The sequence below is a fragment of the Hylobates moloch genome, unplaced genomic scaffold (assembly GCF_009828535.3).
Source record: "Hylobates moloch isolate HMO894 unplaced genomic scaffold, HMol_V3 SCAFFOLD_17, whole genome shotgun sequence".
NCBI lineage: Eukaryota > Metazoa > Chordata > Mammalia > Primates > Hylobatidae > Hylobates > Hylobates moloch.
In genome coordinates this window covers 49,418,844-49,443,116 of record NW_026652292.1, presented here as the reverse complement: position 1 = coordinate 49,443,116, position 24,273 = coordinate 49,418,844, and the positions used below count along the sequence as shown (strand labels likewise).

The window sequence follows — 24,273 nt, the reverse complement described above, 5'->3', positions numbered from 1 at the left end:
AAGCGTTGGGAGGCAGGCAGAATTCCCCATCTTTGCAGGTTTCGCTTTATCAGCATCACACTAGTTACTATTATTTATTATCCTTCCAAATTTACTTGCTTTTCCCACTTAAATCTAAACTGAAAGGAAAAATCTGTATCCTTGCAAGTAAAACATATAACTTGAACAGATTGAATACCCTAAGTAAAACGTAGTCATTGCGAACCTCATCTTGGAGTCCATCTGTGGATCACCAGTCACCCTGCCCTATTATGGAAAAAAATGTTTTCAGGAGTTCTTCAGTTTGTTTGTGTGTGTGTGTGTTTGTGCATTGTGCCTTTTGGTCATCTGGTAAACATTATTCTCAGAATATTTTTTAAGCGTAAAATAAAATACTCAGGATTACCAAGTTATTCTTGGTATCATGTGGTACCAAGTATATATAGCCCCTGAATACTGTTTTGTTGACTCCAGGATAAGAATCCCTGCCAGTTGGTGAGGAAATGGAATCATGGTCTTTGAATCAAACACTTTTCTCACTTAGACTATGTGAATTTCTCCCTTTTCTTCCTTTCCTACTGTACAGTTAGCTCTTAGATAAAGGGCGAATGGTGGCCACCATGATTGCAACAGCTTTTATTTCCTGATTTCATTTGAGAGTGTTTCCTTTATAAAACAAAGCACCCATGCTTACAGGCTTACCTTTTTACATAGCAGTCATTTTGATCATTGCTGATGACCCTCAACTGTTTCATTTACAACCAGGCATTACTGAAACATGTTTTTGCCAGCCTCCACTATGAGGAAATGCTATGAGGTTAATGACTGGTGGGTTGTCACCTTCGGGAAGGCTAGACCTTATCATTTGCTGTGTAGCACCAACGTTCATTTGGACACCTGGTTGACCTCTGTAATGCAGAATGAGGTGATTAGTTTTCTTCAAGATTCTTTTAGAATTGAATATATTATTCATAAAGAAAAATAAATCCTTCTGAGGATAAATTCTAACATTAATTTATTCTGAGGACCAAATTAGGGATCAGCGAATGATGAAACAAGTGCTCTGTGGTCTCACTCGCCCTGAGGTCATTGATCTATCGGGAACACAGCCACCAGCCAAAGAGTGAATCAGAGAAGGTCCTGCGAGCAGCTGAAAAAAAACATAAACTTATACAGCCACGCTCTTCATTCAGACCTATGCACAGTGTCAACCGATGCTTATTTTAGACACTTTTGTTTTAATAAGTTTGGTAATCTGGTCTTTCAGCAATCAGCTCATGAGAAGCAACAAATCAGAAGAAGGGTGCTTCTACTAAAGGTCTGATTTCTCCCTAATCAGATTAGGGAGAAAAATTAAGTAGCAATAACAAGAAAAATCTATTTTACAAAGCAAACATAAGAATTTTTAAAGTCTGTAATTTTGGAACTATTTACAAGTAGTGACAAGTAGTCTAACATGCCTCAAAAATTCCCTAAGGGCATCAGATACTAAAGCACTGTTCGACAGTGGTTATTTATAATAATGTTTCTTTGTCAACAGGCAAAGTATACTGTCTTTAATGTGCTTTGCATAAATTTGTGGGGGGTTATGTAATGTCTTTAGAATAACGTCCATTGAAAAGTAATACTACTTTAATGTTTAGCACTTATGGAGTAAGATTTGTTTTAATTATCTTATGTGGAACATCTAATCTCCTGACATTACAAATTCAGTTTTGTGTGGTACCATGAAGAGAATATGTGATTGTTCAATAAAAAAATAAGAGAGTAAAGTATAATTCCAAAGATGGAATATTGTCTTCTGGTTTGGAGAAAAGTGATCATTACATTTTTACGTTCTTGTTTGATTTATCTAAAAAATTGACTCTCTATTAATGTAGAGAAGGATGAAAGTGTTTTAGGGAAGAAACAAAAAATTAAATGTTTAAAGTTAAATGTTTGAACTGACTGACTTCTGTAACAGCCATGGATCCTTAAATTGTGTGTCGCCTGTGCATTTATTAATGGACAGTTCTTGTAATGTTTATGCCTGTTGTCTATTGTCCAGGTGGTAAAGCCAAAATCTCCAGAACCAGAAGCAACGCTGACATTTCCATTTCTGGACAAAATGCCTGAAACCAAGCAACTACATCTGCCAAATCTCAATTCTCAAGGTAAAGAGAAGGACATGTTTATTTTAGGTCTACATGTTCTAGGCCCATCTATAGCAAAATATTACTTAATTTAAAGGAAGATTACATCCTTTATGCTGATATTCCTTTAGCCAGGGTGTTTGCCACAGTCTGTGATAGCTGAATTTATGACTTCAGAATGGAAAGCTGGAGCTGGATTCTCTATTTGAGCAGACCAGGAACCCTAGCTGCCAAGGCCATTTGGTCAGCCAGGCACTATAGGCACAATAGAGCCTATACAAGTGTTAGAGCTTTAAAATATTTGTATTATCAAAATTAGCTGGGCGTGGTGGTGTGCGCCTTTAGTCCCAGCTACTTGAGAGGCTGAGGCAGGAGAATCGCTTGAACCTGGGAGGCGGAGGTTGCAGTGAGCTGAGATCATGCCACTGCACTCCAGCCTGGTGACAGAGCCGTCTCAAAAAAAAAAATTGTATTATCTCCAAAATATAAAAAGATAAAAAGTCATAAAATCAGAAATTAATATACTTAGTAAAAAGTTTAATATTATGTATATTTCACTGTTAATTCTAGTCTTCATAAATGTCCATTTAATTTGACAATAATTTTGAGAAAAAGCCTTATTATTTTACTCCACAATAATTCCTGAGTGCATGATGATTATTGAGAAATTCACCATCATAGATTAAACAGGTTATAAACAAACATTTTAATCTTTATGTGTGTGTATTACATAAATTACATTCTCATAGCTATATGAGAAACGTGTGTGTGTGTAATATACATACATAATACTAAAGATTTAAAAATGTTTAACACATATATACTGAGGGTATGTTTTAATATGTTTGATGTATTTTAGTATGTTTGATATAATGTGGGAAGGGGTTGCCTCTAGAAACATGGGCGTTTAGGGCCTATAAGAAGGTCTTAAAATGTCACTGACCACTGAAAATTCCCCAAGTACTATGTAGACCATATATAGGGTTGTGAATTCACCCCTTTACTCTTTAAGAACCCAATTTGAATCCCTTTATCCTAGTGGGAATCCCAGGTGCCCATGACCATCAGAAAGGGCCCTGAGGGATGTGAACAGTGGAGGATGGGTTCTGAGAATTCCACAACCCAGAGGGACTATTCTTCAAAACAACTAGACCGCTGAGTTTTACTGCTGTGAGATCTCTCTCTAGGTGTGGAAATGGGCCAGATGCAGTGGCTCACGCCTGTAATCCCAATACTTTGGGAGGCCGAGGCAGGAGGAGCACTTGAGGCCAGGAGTTGAGACCAGCCTGGGCAACATAGCAGGACTTTGTCGCTACCAAAAAAAAAAAAAAAATTTTAAATATAAACATTTTTTTAAAAAAGAAAAAGCCAGAGTTCAGGAGGCAAGAACTGTAGGGTTTCTTGTTTTTCTTTTTTAGTAGACTTTCCCCAGTGTGTTTTGTAGATTTAGCTTATTTTTACTTTTCTTTTTAAGGGTGGGCAGCTATTTGTGCCACTGGCAGAATCTGAGTTGGCTTCCATTAGCTATTATTGATGTTTGGCAGATAAGTTGGGCTTTATCTACGTAACAGGGAACTCTTGGCAATAATTAACTGGTACATGTACTGATGGATACTAGGTTCTTAATGTGGAAACAAGTTTAATACTGTTTTCAAAGGATTTGTCTTAAATTTGTCCGTCCTACTGTTATGAAGGGAATTAAAAATAAAGTGTCACAACTGGGCCAGCAAATGGCCATATTTGGACCAATTTTAATTCTTCCCTATTTCTAGTACTTTGTAGTTGTGTAGATAAGTGGTATGGAGAGGGAATAAATATTTTAAGCCATTTTAAAGCCATGTTTTGTTTTCTTATAAATTTACACATTCCATTACTTATTGTGAGGCATTTTGATTTTGTAAAATGTGCTGCTGAATTGAGAAACTTTACTTCATTCTTTATCCAAGTCGAATGATTAAAAAATAAAATTTAGTAGAGTACTGAACCATTTCAAAATTTATTCTTTAAGATAGAATTATATTTGGAGTACACCAGTTGTATACTTGTATTAGTTTGTTTTCATGCTGTTGATAAAGACATACCTGAGACTGGGTAATTTACAAAGGAAAGAGGCTTCATTGACTGACCGTTCCACATGGCTGGAGAGGCCTCATAGTCATGGTGGAAGATGAAGGAAGAGCAACGGGACATCTTACATGGTGGCCAACAAAGAGAGAGCTTGTGCAGGGAAACTCCCCTTTATAAAACCATCAGATCTCCTGAGACTTATTCACTATCACAAGAATAGCACAAGAAAGACCCGCCCTCATGATTCAGTTACCTCCCACCAGGTCCCTCCCATGACACGTGGGAATAATGGGAGCTACAATTCAAGATTTGGGAGGGGACATAGCCAAACCATATGAATACTTTTATCTGGTTCATGGAAACTGTAATTATAGCTGCATGCTCTGGAGACAGAATGCCTGGGTTCAAATTTTCATGTGTCTAGTTTTTAGCTGTGTGACCTTACCCATCAGATTTCCCCTAATCTCTAATCAGCACCTGTAAACTAGAAATAATACCAGTAATAACCTCATAGGGATATTAGAAATACCAATGGGAGAATCCATAAAAAGTATTTAGCTCAATACCTGGCCCAGAATAAGCATTCATAATGTAATCTAGTAATTGTAGAATAGCAGCAGGAGGAGTAAAAGAATAGAGCAAGACGCCAGGCAGAAATAAACTACTCTCGAATCCTTTCTTTAAAATAAGAGTGTTCATGTTGTGGAGATCTGGTTTTTCACTGTGGTTCTCAAACCCTGTGTGCCAGGGTTCCTGTAGGGCTTGGAGCCCACTCTCACAGTGTCTCATTCAGTAGGTCTAGGCTGGGGCCAAAGGATTTGCATTTCTTACAGGTTCCGAGGGGATGCTTATGCTGCACATCTCACCACACTCTGAAAACCACTGGCTTCAAGTATTTATTTAAATTGTGCACCAAAAATATCACTGATTGATAGGAAAATAACAGTAATACCTGCTTGAAGTTTATAAAGTTTCCATCTTTCAAGAAGCCAAAGGCCTCTAATAAATGTAACCTTAAAATACATGATTTGTCTCCAATTGGGATGAGGAAATGGGGGAGGCATAGGTCTCCGCCCAGCACCCATTTAAGGGACTGATCTGAAGTCAAGCATCAAGTCCAATGAAACTCTACGGTTAGGATCAGGTATCCTGGAGCCACACCTAATACTTTCTCCCCCAGAAAGTGGTCTCTCCCCCATTTCTGTAAAGTCATCCATTCATAGACTGGTCATACAGGTCACTGAAGATCTGCTGATCGACCCTAATGATGTTCCACACGTTTTCCTTACACACACACTCAGGCATTCAGTCTTTAAATGCCCTGAAAACAGTCATAAAATACATTTGAAAGTGACAAATTTCTTTTTCTTAACTGCCTCTCAGCAGCAGAAAGATATCTCAAACTGATGTTTCAGTAAAATATGTGCACATTAAAAACTGATATTTTTTATTGAAAATGATGAGAACAGCAGAGTTTAAGGATGTAAATCCTTGCCATGAGCCACCACAGAAAGGCATATACACAACCTTTATTTATACATACAAAATACTTCTGCCACAGACTTCTATACATAACCTTTATGAAGTGTAATGTATATGAAATAGTAATTAAACCACCCATCTTTGCTGCCTTTTATACTTTCCTAGTGTTCTCCAAAAAGCAGTACAAATGGTACATTTTTGTTCTTGTATAGTATATCATCCTATCATTTTGAGATTTAACATTTTAACACTATCACCATTAAGTATGACCCTCTGAAATTTCACCTAACACCAAAGAAGACAAACAATAGCATAAACTGTCCCGGTTCTGTTGATTTTGTACATGTCGTCAGGTTTTATATGTGTGTTATTAAGGCATTTTGTACTGTAGATTTACTGACTCTCATTCTGGTATTGACTACAGCCAAACCCCCTTAAGTACTTGGGAGCATGGTTCTATTCAGTTCTCACCCCAGTTTTCATGGTTTTCTGTTTGTTCTGTTCTGCCATCTGATCTAGAGTCGCCTGGCACTGCCAGTGTTCCGCTTAGAGTTCAGAACTCTTGGCGACGATCCCAGTTTTTCTCCCAGTCAGGTAAACCGCATACTGGGTAGCTGTATTTCTTTTGTGTGAAAATCCATGTTGGGGCGATTAATGATGTCTGGCACTTGTCTTCATTTCTGATTTCCTGGGAAAAAAATTATTTCTTATGCACAGTTAGCAAAGAGCTAGTTCTTTGATATTACTATCAGTTATGCTAAAATTGGAGGTAGGGGGAGAGGAATCACACAACTTTATGTTGATTTCAAGAATTCAAAGAAATAATAATATTCATCATTTTCTTGATAGTCCCCTGCCTTAAAAAAAAAAAAAAGATTAAAAGCATTTTCCAGAAACTGGTCATGGTTCTCTTGTTAACTGTGTCACTGTGTTTGCTTCCTGGGTGACATCTGGCCTCTCTTTGTATGGTACTTCTCCATGCCAGACAGTGAGGGAACTGCTCAGTCAAGCCACAATGCAAGGTGCACTAAGAATCAGTACTAATAGGAACAGTTTTTGCTTCCTGTAGTCTAGTACCTGGTGTTAATTGATGTGATCAATCATTTGATAGTGGTTTAAATTTCTTTTGGTGATGGGTGCAACCTGCTACAGGGGTTGTCTGCTTTATTATGATTTTCTAATGTTCTTGACTTACCAAACACACACGCACACACACACAAAATTGGTTTAAAGCTGATGTAGGAACTATACTCCACTGATAGGTCAGAAACAAAGACAATTAGAAAATACTCACATTCATATCTTTTTTTCTTTCTCTTTTTTCTGTGCAGTGGATTCTCCAAGCAGTGAAAAGTCACCTGTTACGACACCTGTAAGTCACTCATTTTAAGGAATATTATGAGTTAGTGTGATTTTAATTTATAACATTTGATTGGCTTAAAGAATATTCAGGCCGGGTGTGGGCGGTGGCTCACGCCTGTAATCCCAACACTTTGGGAGGGTGAGGCGGGTGGATCACGAGGTCAGGTGTTCAAGACCAGGCTGACCAACATGGTGAAACACCGTCTCTTACTAAAAATACAAAAATTAGGCAGGTGTGGTGGTGTGGTGGCACCGAGATCGCACCACTGCACTCCAGTCTGGGCGACAGAGCGAGACTTCGTCTCAAAAAAAAAAAAAAAGAGTATTCAACCAACATTGAGACCCAAACAATTGATTTGTAAAAGAATAATTAAAAGTAATATATAATGCTGTTGGCTAAATTATAAAGACATGGATTATCATTATATGGAATTGTTACTGTGCCTGGAAATAAGTGATAAGTCAAGAAAGCAAAATCTAAGAGGCAATTAGAATGTGACAGACTGGACATGGTGGCTCACACCTGTAATCCCAGCACTTTGGGAGACTGAGGTAGGTGGATCACTTGAGGTCAGGAGTTCGAGACCAACCTAGCCAACATGGTGAAACCCCGTCTCTACTGAAAACACAAAAATTAGCTGGGCGTGCTGGCAGGCACCTGTAATCCCAGCTACTCAGGAGGCTGAGGCAGGAGAATTGCTTCAACCCAGGAGGAAGAGGTTGCAGTGAGCCAAGATCACACTACTGCACTGCAGCCTGGGTGACAGAGTGAGACTCCATCTCAAAGAATGGAATAGAATAGGATAGAATAGAATAGAATAGAATAGAATAGAATAGAATAGAATAGAATAGAATAGAATAGAATAGAATAGAATAGAATAGAATAGAATAGAATAGAATAGAATAGAATAATAAAATAGAATGCGACAGTAGGAATTCGTATTAAAACTGACAATTTCTATAGATACATTTTTTTAAATGCACCTCATTTTTTAATATGAGGATAATACTTGAACATAGTATATTGTTGGCAGATAGGACCTGGCCTGAACTCTCCAAGAAACCCAAGCTCTCATTTTTGCACCCCTTCTCGTAATCAGTATTTGACCAATATTAACTGTAATGTTGCTTTCCATTTTGTATTTTAATGAAATAAGAAAGCATTTGTTAATTAAAATAAGACACAAGGTGCTGTGGACATTCCTGAACTGGTATTTCTAATCGTGGGCCTTGTTCGCCCTCTGGAATTCCCATTAGATTTGGAGACTTTCTCTGTGGCACAACCAACTGTGGCATTGCCCATGAGCAACCCCAACTCAGCCACATAATCACTACTGTGCCTTTGATTCTGAATCTAGCTATGTAGCCCTGAAGGTGTTATATAACTTCTCTGACCCTCATCTTCTTTGACCGTACAATAAGATGACAGTACTTTTCTTTTGAAGTTGTTATGAGTCTTAATTGAAATAATTATTCAGAAGCCCCAGCACAATGGCTGATGTGTAAATAAATCCTCCCCCTCTCCGAATAGCTAATCCAAGAGGCCTACCATAGTCAATATCAATTCTTATCTGTAGGTAAATTGTCTCATTTAGGGAGTTGTAAGTGCCTCTGCAGAATAGAGAAGGGATCCATCACTTGCATAACCCTTGATGTCCCCAGCCACAGTACAAAACTAGGGGCTACCTGCGGAAGCTCAGTCCCAAGCCAATACTGGGAATCCTGAGTTTCCTGGGAAGCTGAGTTCATTGATGATGGATGGGAACCCCAGAATGAAAAGCTGGCGTCCATGGCACAGATCTGAAGATTTCCATTTTAAATTGCATTTGGAACAAAGCTGTCAGTTGTTCACGCTCATGCCCCCTGGGTGGAGAGGAAGGGCATTCCAAAGAAATACATTCTCATTTCTTGTTTATGGAAAATAGAATAAGAAAGACACAAGTCACTGGCCTACTTAAGTAAATGTTCTGAAAATTTCATGTGCTTTTGATAGTAAATGGCTCATCATAGAATAGAAAATAAAAGAAACTTGAAATAATTACTTCAAGAGGAGATAAGCATTAGATTATGCTGGCCTCCTTAGACTCTGGCTATTTTTGGTCACACTTGGAGTACCAGAGGCCCTCGGGACGATGAAAGAAAGGGACTCTGATGGTAGGAGATGCATTACCCCGCATGAAGGGATTCCATTCATTTATTCAACAAACATTTGTTGAGGGCCTAAAAATATAAGGTCTTGGGGTACATAGGAGGATGAGGGACCCTTCCTGCCTCCTGAAGAATCCCTAGGCCACAGGAAGATACGGACTTGTAAACAGGTAAATTGTACGACAAAGTGGGTTAAATGCTGTCCATTCTGACTTCCTCTAGCACCTTTTACATCTCTTATGATAGTTATCACACTGTCTTCTGGTCATATGCATATATTGGTCACTCTTCCACTCCACACGCACTCAGGTGTAAGCTCCATGAGGCTGGGCCACTTGGCCAGCTGGTACCTCCGCCCTGGCCCACAGTCAGTGCCCAGCAAATAATCTGCAAAAGAAGGAGCAAGATCATTGTTTCATTCTCTCTTGTTTATCATGCTGGTTTCTTCCCCTTTATCCTCCTCTTAAAATACCCACTGCTTTCCTCTGTTGCCTTTTAACACATATTCTGTATTTTCTGTGCTCAATCCCTCCACCCCACACTTCCTCCTCCTATCTGCCCACTCCTTACTTGACTTATTCCTGAAAGCACCGCCTAGTGAAATTTAGAAATTAAATAATTCCTAATTGTTTCTCTTATTTTCCTACTATTGGACTTTCCTCAGTGGTTTTTCTATGGCTTTATTCACATAAACATCCTCTTTTCCCTCAAAAGACAAAGAGGGGCCATGTCCCTGGAAGAGCTTCTGAATGTTTAAACCACCTCGAAGTTCTAGAACAATGGCAGGTGGAGCCAACTTCCAACACCATTAAATTCCAGTAGAATTTCCCATCTGGTGTAACCACATTTGGATAACATTTATGGTCATCCAAGGGAGTTCGGGAAATTTTAGATTACAGATGCTCTTCAACTTAAGAATGGGGTTACAGCCCAGTAAAGACATTGTAAGTAGAAAATACTTTAAGTCAAAACTGCATTTGATATGCCCAACCTACTGAACATTATAGCTCAGCCTAGCCTACCTTAAATGTACTCAAAACATTATGTTAGCCTGCAGTTGGGCAAAATCATCTCACACAAAGCCTATTTTGTGATAAAGTGTTGAATATCTCATGAAATTTATTGAATACCATCCTAAAAGTGAAAAATAGAATGGCTGTTTGGGTATTTGAAGTACAGTTTCCACCAACTGCATATTGCTTTTGTACCATTATAAACTTGAAAAAATGTTAAGTTAAACCATCCTAAGTTGGGGACCATCTGTATACACAATTAAATGATTTCCCCCTGCATAACTTCCAAGAGCCTGTAATATGCTAATGTGCAGTGTGAAACTCAGGAGTGGCAAGCAGGAAGCGATAAGCTAGTATCCCTAGATTATTGGCCCACTTGGGTTTGACTATTCTGTGAGCATCATGGCCATCCCAATCAATTGCAGGAAGCACAGCAGCAAGACTACAAAATGAGGCCCATGTTTCATTTGTCCAAATATATTAAAGCTCTAAATATTTATGAAGTTATAAATCAAGCATCACCCATAGCCTGGCCTGCATTCTCTGCCTGAAGATACTTCCCTGGGCCAGCCCACCTGCCATGCACCTGAATGGTAATGTGGATCTGTTGGGGGCCAGGCAGAGTGGGAGGTGGGCTGGCCCAGGTACCCTGGGCACTAACTGGATCTATCAAAGCCTTGGATAGGACTGACCGTGTTCATCTTCCCAGGCTACCAGGGTACATAGATTCTGCCTGCACCCCTCCCCACCCCAACCCTGTTTCCCATCCCACCCTTGCCTTGCTTTTTCAACTCAAGATTCCCAGGCAGTTGCCTCCCTGTCCTACCCCATCAGAACAAAGGGAAGGGAGGAGCACAGTTGTTGTGCCCTGGTCTGCCTGGGCACCTACTCCGGGCGACTGGGGCAGCCGACTTTAAACACAGCAGCCCCTCTTTTCCTGGTTTCCTGGGGGCAGGCCGTGATTTCCCTTCCCCCCACCCCCCACCTGCACCCTCCCAGTCTCATATTCTGTTGCCTGGGCACCTCCTTCGGTTCATGGATTTTTCTCTGTTATTCCTCATTATTTACTTGGTTCCCAAACTTGCAAAAACCTTTTATTAATACAAAAAGGAAGTAAGTCTTTGAGCTTGAGTGTTTGTGTCATGAGGGCCCCAGGGCAAGTGATCTGCTTGCCTGGATCTTAGGTGGTACTGGTGAGCACTGGTGAGTTAAATAACCCACTGTAGGGAAAGGTGGTATGGAAAAGCAACAGCAGTATAAAAGATTAGTTTTGTAGCGTGGCAAACACCACTTCTTACAAAATGCATTTCTGCTAAAATAACCGGTCTTGTTTGCTTGGACCCAGGATCAATATGCAGAATAAGCACCTTAGGCTCAGAAGCATGAATGCATTTAAGAGAAAACACTTCTAAGAGAAGTGAAGCAAAGCCTTCCAGTGCCAGTGGCTAATTACTTTGTGTTTTCATTAGCTCCAAAAAGATTCAGAGAATCATACCAGCGTCTTGGAAGTAAACCAAAGAGGGACTAAGATTAAAAAATGGTTTCTGCCACCAAAGAGGATGTTTAGATATATGAAGCCTTCTGCTTCTGTGTGTCAATCTGGGTGCCAGGCCAGAGGCCAATTGTCTTCTCTTGACCTGGCCTGTCCCTTGAGTACATGGCTCAATTCTGATCATGGTTTTATTTTTCTAAGCAGTTTAAGTTCTGGGCATGGGACCCCGAAGAGGAGCGCAGGCGACAGGAAAAATGGCAACAGGAACAGGAACGTTTGCTCCAGGTAGGATGGGGTTTGCTGCTTTTTTTGTTTTTCCTTTTCTGTCCTCTTTCCATTGCATTAAATAGACTTTTAGCACAGGAAATGAATGGAATCAAGTTATTCTCAGAAGTTAGTGAGTCTCAAGTCAGTTCATTTTGTGTCCTTGTAATAGGGTACCCTGTGTCTCATTCTTCCTGCCAAAGACTGCAATAATAAACATGATGAAAAACCATTCATATTAACACTGAACCAAAAAACCCTCCAAGTATGGTTAAGGGCCAGTCTACCCATTCATCACCTCCTTAGTTGCCAATCAATTTCCGGTCAAGTAGCAGTGGGAATGAATTATCTAAAAGCTCTCTGCTAGCATACACATGAAATAAAATTTAGCCTCAGTCTAGTTTCTTAAATAGAAACTTTTGCTCTACCTTTGAGTGCTGGGTGTGGTGGCTCAAGACTGTAATCCCAGCACTTTGGGAGGCCGATGTGAGTGCGTCACCTGAGGTCAGGAGTTGGAGACCAGCCTGGCCAACATGACGAAACCCCGTCTCTACCAAAAATACAAAGATTAGCTGGGCGTGGTGGTGCACACCTGTAATTCCTGCTACTCGGGAGGCTGAGACAGGAGAAAAACTTGAACCCAGAAGGCAGAAGTTGCAGTGAGCTGAGATCATGCCACTGCACTCCAGCCTAGACAAGAGAGTGAGAATGTCTCAAAAAAAGAAAAAAAAAAAAAAAAAAAAGCTGATGTGAGTGGATAACCTGAGGTCAGGAGTTGGAGACCAGCCTGACCAACATGGAGAAACCCCATCTCTACTAAAAATACAAAATTAGTCAGGCATGGTGGCACATGCCTGTAATCCCAGCTAGGGAGGCTGAGACAGGAGAATCATTTGAATCCATGAGGTGGAGGTTGCAGTGAGTCGAGATCACACCATTGCCAGCCTGGACGACAAGTACAAAACTCCGTCTCAAAAAAAAAAAAAAAGAAAAAGAAATGTTTGCTCTACCTTTGAGTAAAAGCTGCTGATTATCAATTCTAGAAAAATTCTAGTAGTAAGTTCATCATACTCCCACTTCGTGCCAGTTTTATGGATTAACAGGGCTTTAAAAGGTAACCTAGCAAACTAAAGAACTAACCCATGTTGGGTACCTGGGATGTACCAGGAACTGAGGTTAGTGCTTGACATTTTTACTTCATTTATCCTCAAACAGCACTTCAAAGTATGTCTTCTTAGCCCTTGTTTGCAATTGAAGAAAGTAAAGTTCACTGAAATTAAGTTAATTGCCCAAGGTTACACAACTAACAGGTGTCAAGACCAGATTCAAATCCAAGTCTGGATGACTTTAAAAGTCATGCTCCTTCCACTACATTCCCACTAGTACTGATTTTACAAAAATTAATAAATAAATAAATAAAGGAAAATAATGTTAAATCTCTTTAATTTTGATGACTTTCTGCTGCTTGTAGAAAACTGCTTTTTTTGGCATTTGTTCATTTTTTAAATTATACTTTAAGTTCTGGGATACATGTGCAGAACGGGCAGGTTTGTTACATAGGTAAACACATGTCATGGTTGTTTGCTGCACCCACCAACCTGTCACCTACATTAGGTATTTCGCCTAATGTTATCCCTCCCCTAGCCCCCCAACCCCTGACAGGCCCCAGTGTGTGGTGTTCCCCTCCCTGTGTCCATGTGTTCTCATTGTTCAGCTCCCACTTATGAGTGAGAACATGCAGTGTGTAGAAAGCAATGTTTAATGCAAGTTTATTTTACTTAATTTTTCTTTTCTTTCTTTTTTTTTTTTTCCTAATCCTTTTGGCTTATTTCCTAGGGATGAGGTGGTAGACGGTGATTTAGATAGCAGTAGTAGATGGTAGTGTGGTTTTGGCTCTGCCTGTTACGTTTGGCATTTTGTAACTTGCAGAAGGTTAAGCTTTCAATACCAAACTGTTAGTAGGAACCCGATTCATCAAAGTCTCGGGGCTACTGGGATTTGAGGTCCATTGTGAGACCTCAGTGCACCCCTGACCATTTGCTCGTCTCTGGGAGAGTTAGATGCTCATTCCCCAGCTAAATGGTGAACAGCCAAGAGTCAAATTTCCACATGGTGAAGTCAGGCAAATGTGCTCCCCACTGTGGTGCTCTATTACATGCCAAGGGGTGACCCTGGTAGCAGAGGCAGGCACCAGGCCTTTGTATTGCTCCTGTGTTTCTAACTTGTTGCCTGGTATGGCATGGTGGGTTGTGGGCCAAGGTGTCTGTAGGGGAGGGCGTGAGAGAGAGAGAGAGAGAGAGAAATTGTGTGTGTGCATGTGTGTGTGTGTGTGTGTGTGTGTGTGTGTGAAATACTACATCTTTCACTCTCTGCATCTCTGCATCATCAGTTCATCCTCTTGGTGAGGGGAACACATGATGTAAGCTCCTAGAACCAAGAAGCCTAAGAAGCTTTACTTGTTTTCAGCTTTTATGTAGTTTTAAGGTCTCTTTCCTGTATTCTAAAAAGCCCCTGAAGTCCCTCTCTAAAACTTTACAATATTTGGTTTTCATAGCAAATTTTTACCAGGAAATAGAGCATGCCATGGGTTGATCAACAATGATTTTGTTAAAGTTAATAAGAACACCAGGCTCCAGAGAATGCCAAGAAAGTCCTTCTGCTCCTAAGATACCGACAAAACAGGTGATACCTGGAAGAAATCTCAGTGGCTTCCCCATGAAGACAGAAGCAGACTTGTTTCAGCCTCGAAGAGAGGATTGACAATAGTCAGCCTAAAATATTTGAGTGTGTGCACCACACATCAATGGTTCCTTTGTCTCTGTCATGTCAGGATGCCATTCCCAACGCATCAGGAGTGTCACTTCTCATTTTATGCATTAATTTTAATCCCCATTTATTCATTTCTTCTAATCAGCCATCAAGGACTCCAGTCACATTTTGAACACCATTTTTATTCATAGTAGTTCTTTTTCCCCCTAGAAATGGTGACTTCTGCTGCATTATTTCTGAAAGCAAAAATGGCAGTTCTGAAGAAGTACTCTAATGGACTGTTTAAAAACTGCTCTTAATTGAGAAGTTACTTAAAGCTAGGAAGACTAGTTTGGTAGAATAGTCACAAGCAAAGAGTAATTCAGCTACTCAGCTAATTATCATCTTGTCCACAGTGGACCTTTCTGTATTGTGTGTCTAATAAACCTTCAAGATGTTTCATCTTTTATTACACTCTCCTCGCAGCAATGCATTTCTATTAGTGGAGTGGCAAAACTCATCTCTAAAGGGTCCAATAAAACCAAACTATTGGTTTAGCACACCTGGAACAAAACCTGAGTGAAGGAAGATTTTAGAGGCTTTCCACCTTTCCGTCTTTTCTCTTTCTGTAAGCAAAATATTAGCAGCAGAAAATACTGCTGTCTGTTGGATTATGTTCCCAAAATGTTTGAGTGCCACAAAACCATATTCCCTTTTTATTGCATGAATCAATTAGATTCAGAATCCTTACAAGAAGAAGATAATCTTGCAACATATTGTACATGGTGGTTTAGGGGGGAAAATTCCCGATGACATATGCAATGGTCAGTTGAGAACAATCTGTGGAAATTCCATAACAGGAGAGGTACCAGAAGGAGCAGGACAAGCTGAAAGAAGAGTGGGAAAAGGCCCAAAAGGAGGTGGAAGAGGAAGAACGCAGATACTATGAGGAGGTAGGAAATTCCCAAGAAGGAATTTGACCTTGTCGTCCCAATTCCTCAAAGTCTAGCAACACTCTGTGTCTGTGGCATGCGGATGCATGTGGCTGTGTCTGACTCTTTACTGACAGCAGAATCCCATCAACCTCCTTAAAACAGTCATGTCATTTAGGTTCTAAAAGACCACAATTCCTCACAAATACAGTTCGTGATAAGGGTATGTTGAGTCACAGTCAAGGGAGATGATACAATTACATCTGTTCTCTAATCAGTGAGTCAGATTCTTGATTGATCTTAGAGAGGTGACATGAAATAATCAGTTCCATTCATTTGTGTGTTTGTTTGTTGTTTGGTAATAGTGAATTAATTTTATGAGGATAATTTTGATATTGAGGCTGAATGAATGCATTTACTATATAGCACTAAAGAGATTTGGAGGAGAAGAGAATTTTGTTTAGGTTCATTTTGTTTTTTAAATGAATAAGCCAAAACACATTAGATAACTTAAAGGGGGCTGCATTTTATATATATTATCTAAAGTTTGTTCATGATTCATATTGTGAATTTTATATTCAACAATACTTTTTGTGCATAATCAGATCCCTAATAGCATTTCTAATTAGGCTTCTTATATCAGTCTAACTAATTAATTTGCAGAGTCTTTGTTTTTCAAAATTAAATGTTAATTTCTAAATTATTACCCATGGAGAGTGTTATATGATTTGCATGCTTTTGGAAAATAAGACTTTTTAAAATGCCCTGCTTGTTTGAACATATTCTGATTTTTTTCTAAAGTGCTTTAATGACATTTTTCTCTTGACAGATATGATTTTTATTTTCCCCCCTTTCATCAATTTCTGTCCTTCCCCTTAGGAGCGTAAGATAATTGAAGACACTGTGGTTCCATTTACTGTTTCTTCAAGTTCCGCTGACCAGCTGTCTACCTCTTCCTCCATGACTGAAGGCAGTGGGACAATGGTGAGACCACAGATTAAAAGCAATTTGTGAAATAAATAAATCTGAATAGAAGTACAAAACCCCAAGACCAAGGTTACCCAACAGACTCACTAGTTTAAATCCAAGACTAGCTATTCCCCTAGAATCACGTCAGCTACTATGTGGCCATTGTACCCCATTGTTCTATCACTGCTGCAGCCAAACTCTAGAGTCATTTCCTGGGGAGTGGTAAAGTCATTACCCCAGCAAGATCCATCCCAGTAGTCTGGAAGCCAAAGTCTCTCCACATCTGGCTGGCAAGTTCTCAATTAGTGAAGTCATGTTCTGGAATATCCTTCTCACAGCCCAGTTGCCAGATCATTCATTCATTCAATAGATATTTTTATTCCCTTCTGCCATACTATACATTCCTTTCCATTGTTTGGCAGCAGCAGAGATGTCAATAATATGTTCTCCACCAGCATCCATGAAAATTGCTTCTAACCCCCCACATTCCACAAGATCTGTAGTCCCAGCTGCCTGGGAGGCTGAGGCAGAAGGATCCCTTAAGCCCAGGAGGTAAAGGCTGCAGTGAACATGATCTTGCCATTGCACCACTGTACTCCAGCGCGGGTGAGAGAACAAGACCCTATCTCTAAAGGAAATAATAATAATAAAAAAAAACTAATGCATGCTGGCCTTAACACTTAGGTGATGGGTGAAGCAAACCACCATGGCACATGTTTATGTATGTAACAAACCTGCACATCCTGCATATGTACCCAAAAACTTAAAACAACAAATAAAAAAACCTAAATAAATAAATAAAATGAACTTATGTAGGACAGCACTAAAAACAAACAAAAATTCACAAGAAATTTACATGTTGTCTTTGAAGGCCAGAGAGAGCCTATAAAGTCTGGTCTGCCTCCACATTCCCCAAATAAGGTCATAGAAGATGGAAGTACGGGCAGAAGTTATGTCAAGACCTGGGTAGTCCATAATCCACATAAAGGAAAATAACCTGTGGATACCAGAAAACCATTTGTCCTGAAATGAGCGGTCCTATGACTGTTTTATTTTGAAAGAGGGGTTTTCTAATCAATTCCCTCTTGTGATAACTTTCTAAAGAGATTCAGATTATACATTTATTCCAAATAGTTGGAAATCAGTTGCTATTCAGTTAATTTGGACAACTGTTCTTTAAATTATAGGTAACATGATTGAAAAATACTTCAAATATCCCTGGCCAGAGATAAGGGTTATATACAGTGTGTTTAAAATTTATACTTAAGATTTTCATTGTTTTTCTCCTTAGAATAAGATAGACCTGGGAAACTGTCAAGATGAAAAACAAGACAGAAGATGGAAGAAATCATTCCAGGGAGATGACAGTGACTTATTGCTGAAGACTAGGGAAAGTGATCGACTGGAGGAGAAGGGCAGGTATGAGCCCATCCCAGGCCGTCCATGAAAATGTACAAGGCTGGGCTCTGCTCATGCACACCCAGGAAGGGTACTCATTGCTGATGCAAATTATATTCAGCTTCGAAATGAATGTTCCAGTAATACATTACATATTGTTTGGACATATTTTGTAATAGGTCTAAAATCAGTGCCCTTATGCTTTTGAATATGAATAGCCTTAATTTTTTTCTTTCTTTTTTTTTTTTCTTGAGATGGAGTCTCACTGTCTCAGGCTGGAGTGCCATGGTGCGATCTTGGCTCACTGCAACTGCCACCTCCCAGGTTGAAGCGAGTCTTCTGCCTCAGCCTCCCAAGTAGTTGGGACTACAGGCATGTGCCACCACGCCCAGTTAATTTTTGTATTTTTAGTAGAGATGGGGTTTCGTCATGTTGGTCAGGCTGGTCTTGAACTCCTGACCTCAGGTGATCCACCTGCCTCCACCTCCTGAAGTACTGGGATTACAGGTGTGAGCCACCATGCCTAAATAGCCTTATTTTTAAATAGGCAAACTCTTTTTTAAACAAAGGGGGACAGTATCAGTCTTCAAAAGCTGATTCAAAGTCCCAAACCTAAATATTACTCACTTGAAATGATGAATGTGTCTGGAGCGGTAGAAATTGAAATGAGAACCTAGGGTCCCACCACTGTGGTTTCATTGTGGACCTGAAGTTGGCCATTATTATCCCCTGAGCTGTAAGAAATCATGTTTGCTCTGGTGGTAGTATAAAGCATAACCAACTAATCAATTGGTTATGGGTAGTCATCCCACCCATGCTCTACTGTGTTCCATGGGAGATCAGAAAAGGACAGCTAGGGACCCCTGGAGCACTCAAAACTAGCTCATACTGGAGCAGACTCCGGTTGTGGCTGAGGGTTGTAATGGGTTTATTCATGCCACGCCACCCCATCCCTTACCTAGAAGGGACGCACAGACAGCCCAAGAAGCTGGCAGTGTTCTGCCACCAACATGTTCTTCATGAGAAAGATGTTTTCCTCTGGGGCTCTGAGTTACCAGATAGGTATTGGCAAGAGTGCATGCATGTGCACACACACAGCATCCCAGAGGGATCTGAGGCATGAAAGGCTAAGTGTCATTTTCAAAGACTGGCCAACTTGAAAGGTTGGCTGGGAGCAGAGCTTTCCTGGTGGGATTTTGCTCTGCGAATTCTCCTATGCTCATCAGCTAGAAGACTGGTTAAATTGTAAGCTACAGGTGCTCAGGGCTATGTCCAGAAACTGTAGAGCCCTTGGATGACTTTCCAGTTTAAACTCTTTAAAGGGACTTTTCAGTTTTATGCAATGAAAACCACTAGTCAGGAAGATCTGAATGATGCTGACAAGCTATTTACAAAATGTACAAAAAATGTAACTTTACAGAAGACCTTTGACCTTCATTTTTGCAATTTTTTGCATTTTTGCAATTTCTCGCATTTTTGCAATTTCTCCAGACAGGCATTTTACATGAATTTTAGCTAGTTCTCCAGGCTGTCCCTGTTTTCACCAGAAAAACTTTCCTTTTATCTCCTCCATCTGTTCATTCTTTGCACACAGAAGCCACTGAAAGGCCAGTGAGTTACCATGGTCTTCAAAGGTTCCATGTGGCTAAATTATTTTTACAGTAAGTCCTCTCTTGTGAATATCAGGTTAGCTCTGGCATTCCTTGAAATTATTAGAATGAAGACCTTTGTGGACAGAGAAGGCATCAGAAATGATAGTTTGTTGAGCTTGTTAAATGGGTGGATAATAGAAATTTGTAGTACTTTATCATTTTAAATCTATTTTAAAATAGAATAAATAAACAGTCCCATCTCTTTTTTTATATTGTAATTGGCACTTCCATCCTTCAAGTTATAGGACCAAGAAGTTTGATTCAGTTACTTTTCTCTCTGCTCTGAAGTATACCTCTTTATTTTAACAGCCTAACTGAAGGGGCCTTGGCTCATTCTGGGAACCCTGTATCAAAAGGAGTCCGTGAAGACCATCAGCTGGATACCGAGGCTGGGGCCCCACACTGTGGAACAAACCCACAGCTTGCTCAGGGTAAGAATGGAGAAGACCAGTTTCATTCAATGTTTAAATTGTTGTAAGACCCCCACATTGTCCAGAAAGCTATGATCGCTGCTGGCTGCAGGCTTCTCTCTAAGAGCCCTGGACTTCTAGCTTATGCCCAATATATAGTGAATAAACTCCTACCATCGTGTGCTCAGACTCTATAGGAACTTGCTGGGGACTCAGTGAGACCTGAGAGCGTGTTCGCACTTAAAAAAAAAAAATGTAACTTTACAGAAAACCTTTGACCTTCATAAGTAGTGCATTCTGAGACTTCCTCAAATTCCCAGTTCCACCATTGGACATCTTCTCCCCATAAAATGCTTATGGAGGAGTGGAATCCCCAAAGCCGGGTGAGATGTGGGTGCTGGAATGTTGGGAAGGTCCCATCAGCTCCCATTGCCATTTCACCCTCATTGCCACCTGTGTCTCTCACGCTCCTGGCTCACCACAACAAAATTCAAATGTATTCCTCGCCAAAATGATCAAATTCTACATGCCAAGGGTCTTCAGGACCATTCCTAGATAACTGAAACTTCAAATGTTGAATGATACAAAGAGGAGGAGTGAGCTAAGAAGATGAAAGAGTGACCCTGGTAAATGTGTTTATTGCCAAAGCAAATCTGGTTGACCAAATAAACATTTTTCAATGGTGGAATTAATGAATTTTGCCTTAAATTTTTTAGCCTGTTGTCTATACAGATATTTACCTGGGTTGATTATAATACATAAGCATAGATTTGTGCATGTTCCCAGAGATATCCTGCAAGCTGAATACCATTCAGGTGCCCTATGGATTTAAACAGCATCACAATTGGTGTGATCCATGAGTCAGAGAAAGCAATGAGTGTTCACTGTGTTTTAGAAATGATGTTCCAGGTTATAATTGCATCCACCCAGATTTGCTTTCTTTCATGCATAAGAAGTCAATATTTTAAAGTACTGTTTTATGACATCAGAAATCAGCGAGGGGAAAGGGCATGGTTCCTGACCTCCTTTGTTTCCAAAACTAAATCACGATGCAGTGATTTAAGTGGCCTCTCTAACCACCATGTGCCCATGACCTGCATGAAATCGCTATAAAACCTCAACAGGCATTAGCACTTTAAAGAAAGATGACTTCCTAGGTAGTAAGGTGATTTTACTGTGCACTACATTTATGTTCTTTAATTGGCCTCAGATCCATCCCAGAATCAGCAGATATCAAATTCAATGCACAGTTCAGAAGATGTGAAGCCAAAAACCCTCCCACTGGATAAAAGCATTAACCATCAGATCGAGTCTCCCAGTGAAAGGCGGAAGTGAGTAACCAGACACAATGGTTGTGGGATTCCCTTTTTGAAAAATTCATTTAGTTAGAAGGGGGAAGAATGAAAAATGTGAGATGGCAAGAGGACGACAGCATTTTTGTGCTTTCTCTCCATTAAATCTCATTGACAAGGTAGTCAATATAAATGGAAGTTTGGGACGGTCTTTCTGGCAAGTAAGTATGTACTCTGAATTTATCATGTTGTAATAGGCAAAGTTATGTTTTTAGCCCACAAATTTAAACATTGGAAAGCAGGTGCAGGCCTGTTGTGTTTGTAATTCATTTGAGTTAAATTGCCTCAGAACCTGTGGACAAAGTTTTGTTCAAGGAAAAAAAGTTATTCTCTCATTATTATGCTCTCCTGTAAGGTAATTGCCTGAGCTGTAATTTAATTTTGTAAGAAAGTATTTTTGACAATAATAGTTTCTATCATGTTTGAACCATTTCAATATAATAGGCACTCTGTTGAAGAGTTTACATATATTTCTCTCCTTTTCATCCATTAACTCACTGAACCCTTCCAATAACTTAATGAGATTGTTCCTGCCATTTTACAGATGACGAAATTGAGGCTCAAGGAAGTTAAATAACTTATCCAAATTATTTAACTGATTAAGTAGTAGAGGAATTCAAAACGAACCCTCAGTTTCACAGGATGATCATATTTGAGCCAGAGATTCCTTATAATCCAATGTTTAAAATGTTAACATTCATAGTACTGTAACCAATCATTCTACCTAGCGCCAGGCCACCTCTATTCAGATTTTGACTCAGCCACTTGCCTACATTGGACCTTGAGCAAATTACTTAACCTTTCTCTGCCTCATTTATAAAATGGGAATAACAATAGTCCCTACCTCATAGCGTTTTGTGCCTGGCTAATAGTAAGTGTAGGTGATGATGATGATGATGATGATAACTTGTTTTGTAAGAGAAAAATATTTATTGTCTTATTTTTCTTGTTACATTTTCCTTTTTCCCAACGCAATATTTGAACCATTTCCTCTGTTTCTCTTATGTCTATCCAATTTCATTTCTATTTGTCTGTATGACACTCAGAATCAATAGAAGCTAAAATTGCCTAGAAGTAATCACTATTGTTATTGATTATTGCAGTGATGTTTAATCTTTTTTAAAGCATTGGTACTTATACTTTAGGGTGTTACATGAAAATGTGATATTTGGAGAAGACAAGCGTTCCCTGGCAAGGGAGGTTTGGGTGGGAAGCGGGATCAGGGAGTTATGCTGAAAGCGGGAGACACATGGACTCACACGCTGTTCACTTCTGTGTTGGTATTTTTCTTTCCCTTGTTCTTTTCTGTGTTCTACCCCTTTTCTTTACAAATGATATTAACTTTTAAAAGCAAGAGCCCAGAGCTGATGGCTTAATCACAGGCAGGGCTCACGTACAACCCTTCTAGTAGCTTCTAGCTGGGGGCTATTCTGACTTGTTGATGCCCACGACATATCAGTTGTTACATGTTTTGAACATGACCCTTCATCCCACGTATCCATAATGAATTTGTTGATAAGGGAAGTCACTGAAAATAGCGCCTTTAAGTTCTGCCCTTTATCTCTGGGCTCTCCTGGAAGATCTGCCCTGGATCCCTCCTCATCTTTCCCCTTCCACAGAGTCCATCGTTTTTATATCTAATTAGCATGCCAAAGCAGTTTGGCTAGCAACTTAAAAAACAACCTGGCAATTTTAGCGAATGAAGAAATTAACTAAAAATAAAGATTATAAAAATATTCTGTCTTTTCTGTTCAGCAATGCCAGCATGCCAGCCTGGTTTTGATTTTATGTAGCTAATACATGTACAATTCTTGTTAGACATTATTACTATTTTTGTTCATTAAAAAAAAATACTGCCAGGAAATGCTGTGGTCTTTGATTTGGTTGTCAAGAAAGTTTTATTTTATTTTATTTTCCTAATCTAAAATGTCTTTTTTTTAATGGAGTGTGGCTTCCCTTTGCTTGTCATAATTTTTGACTCCTTTACCACATTACAGGAAAAGTCCCCGAGAGCACTTCCAGGCTGGGCCTTTCTCTCCCTGTTCTCCCACCCCTCCCGGTCAGTCACCAAACAGGTACAAGAGGTCAGCAGGCCTTTCTGAGGCTGCTTTGTTGTGACTAGAGCTTGCCAAGCATCCTTTCAACTGAATTAGTGCTTGCCAAATGATTCTGAGGGATGTCTCCATCCACATCTCTTCCTACACACACACAGAGGCAAGAGGAAAGAGAACATTGTCCATCTGCCTGCAGATTTATCGGCTGCAAAAGAAAAAGTCAGGCCTGTGAGATTGGTGCCGCTATGGCCATAGGGCTTTAATTACATTGTGTGGAACCTCCAATCTAATAATAAAATCCACCAGACAATCGCCGGGCTCCAAAGCTGGCGCCTTTCCCTTCAAGAGGGCTCAGCCCTTCTAGGCAGGATCCGCTGATGGCTCTTACAGAGAACCAGACGGAGGCTGACAAACGAAACTTCATCCTTCTAACCTACTCCAGCTCTCTAATGATGACTTCTGGACATTAACTGGGCCCCATGATATTTTTAAAAGCCGCCTGAATTCCCGTTCCCTGGAGAGACAAATTACTGAGTGCTCAGAGATTTTCTTTGATGTTGAAATTTCATTTAACTACTGGATAAGAGGGAAATCCTAATAAATAGCATTTGATTAGGGGAACTCTTCCTCTTTTCTACTGTCTTCCTTTCTGTTTCTCCTGTCCCTCTGTATCCTGCTGGTTTTCAAATGATATTGCATATTTTTAAATTCCTTGTGTAATTCCAAGAGTTTCTCAGACATTTGGCATCATTGCAATGTGATCTTAGTTGTATAAAAGCTGCCTTTCAGAGGACAGTTGTCTAGCTTCAGATGGGTTGC

At 39.9% G+C, this 24,273-nt stretch overlaps 1 protein-coding gene across 12 annotated transcripts in view; it reads left to right on the top strand.

Annotated features, from left to right (window-relative positions):
• Positions 1 to 24,273, top strand: part of LIMCH1 (LIM and calponin homology domains 1) — a 344,933-nt gene that overhangs the window by 309,368 nt on the left and 11,292 nt on the right. For 5 of the 12 annotated variants that reach the window (XM_058430308.1, XM_032135894.2, XM_032135901.2 and 2 more), the window contains 9 exons: positions 2,027 to 2,132; positions 6,992 to 7,032; positions 11,880 to 11,960; positions 15,548 to 15,640; positions 16,499 to 16,603; positions 17,880 to 18,007; positions 19,948 to 20,069; positions 21,259 to 21,379; positions 23,398 to 23,475. In XM_058430308.1, the coding sequence (XP_058286291.1) occupies positions 2,027 to 2,132; positions 6,992 to 7,032; positions 11,880 to 11,960; positions 15,548 to 15,640; positions 16,499 to 16,603; positions 17,880 to 18,007; positions 19,948 to 20,069; positions 21,259 to 21,379; positions 23,398 to 23,475 (875 nt within the window). Of the gene's footprint in view, positions 1 to 2,026; positions 2,133 to 6,991; positions 7,033 to 11,876; positions 11,961 to 15,547; positions 15,641 to 16,498; positions 16,604 to 17,879; positions 18,008 to 19,947; positions 20,070 to 21,258; positions 21,380 to 23,397; positions 23,476 to 24,273 lie in introns of all 12 variants that reach the window. The other 7 variants (XM_058430309.1, XM_032135896.2, XM_058430312.1 and 4 more) reach the window with 3 other exon arrangements.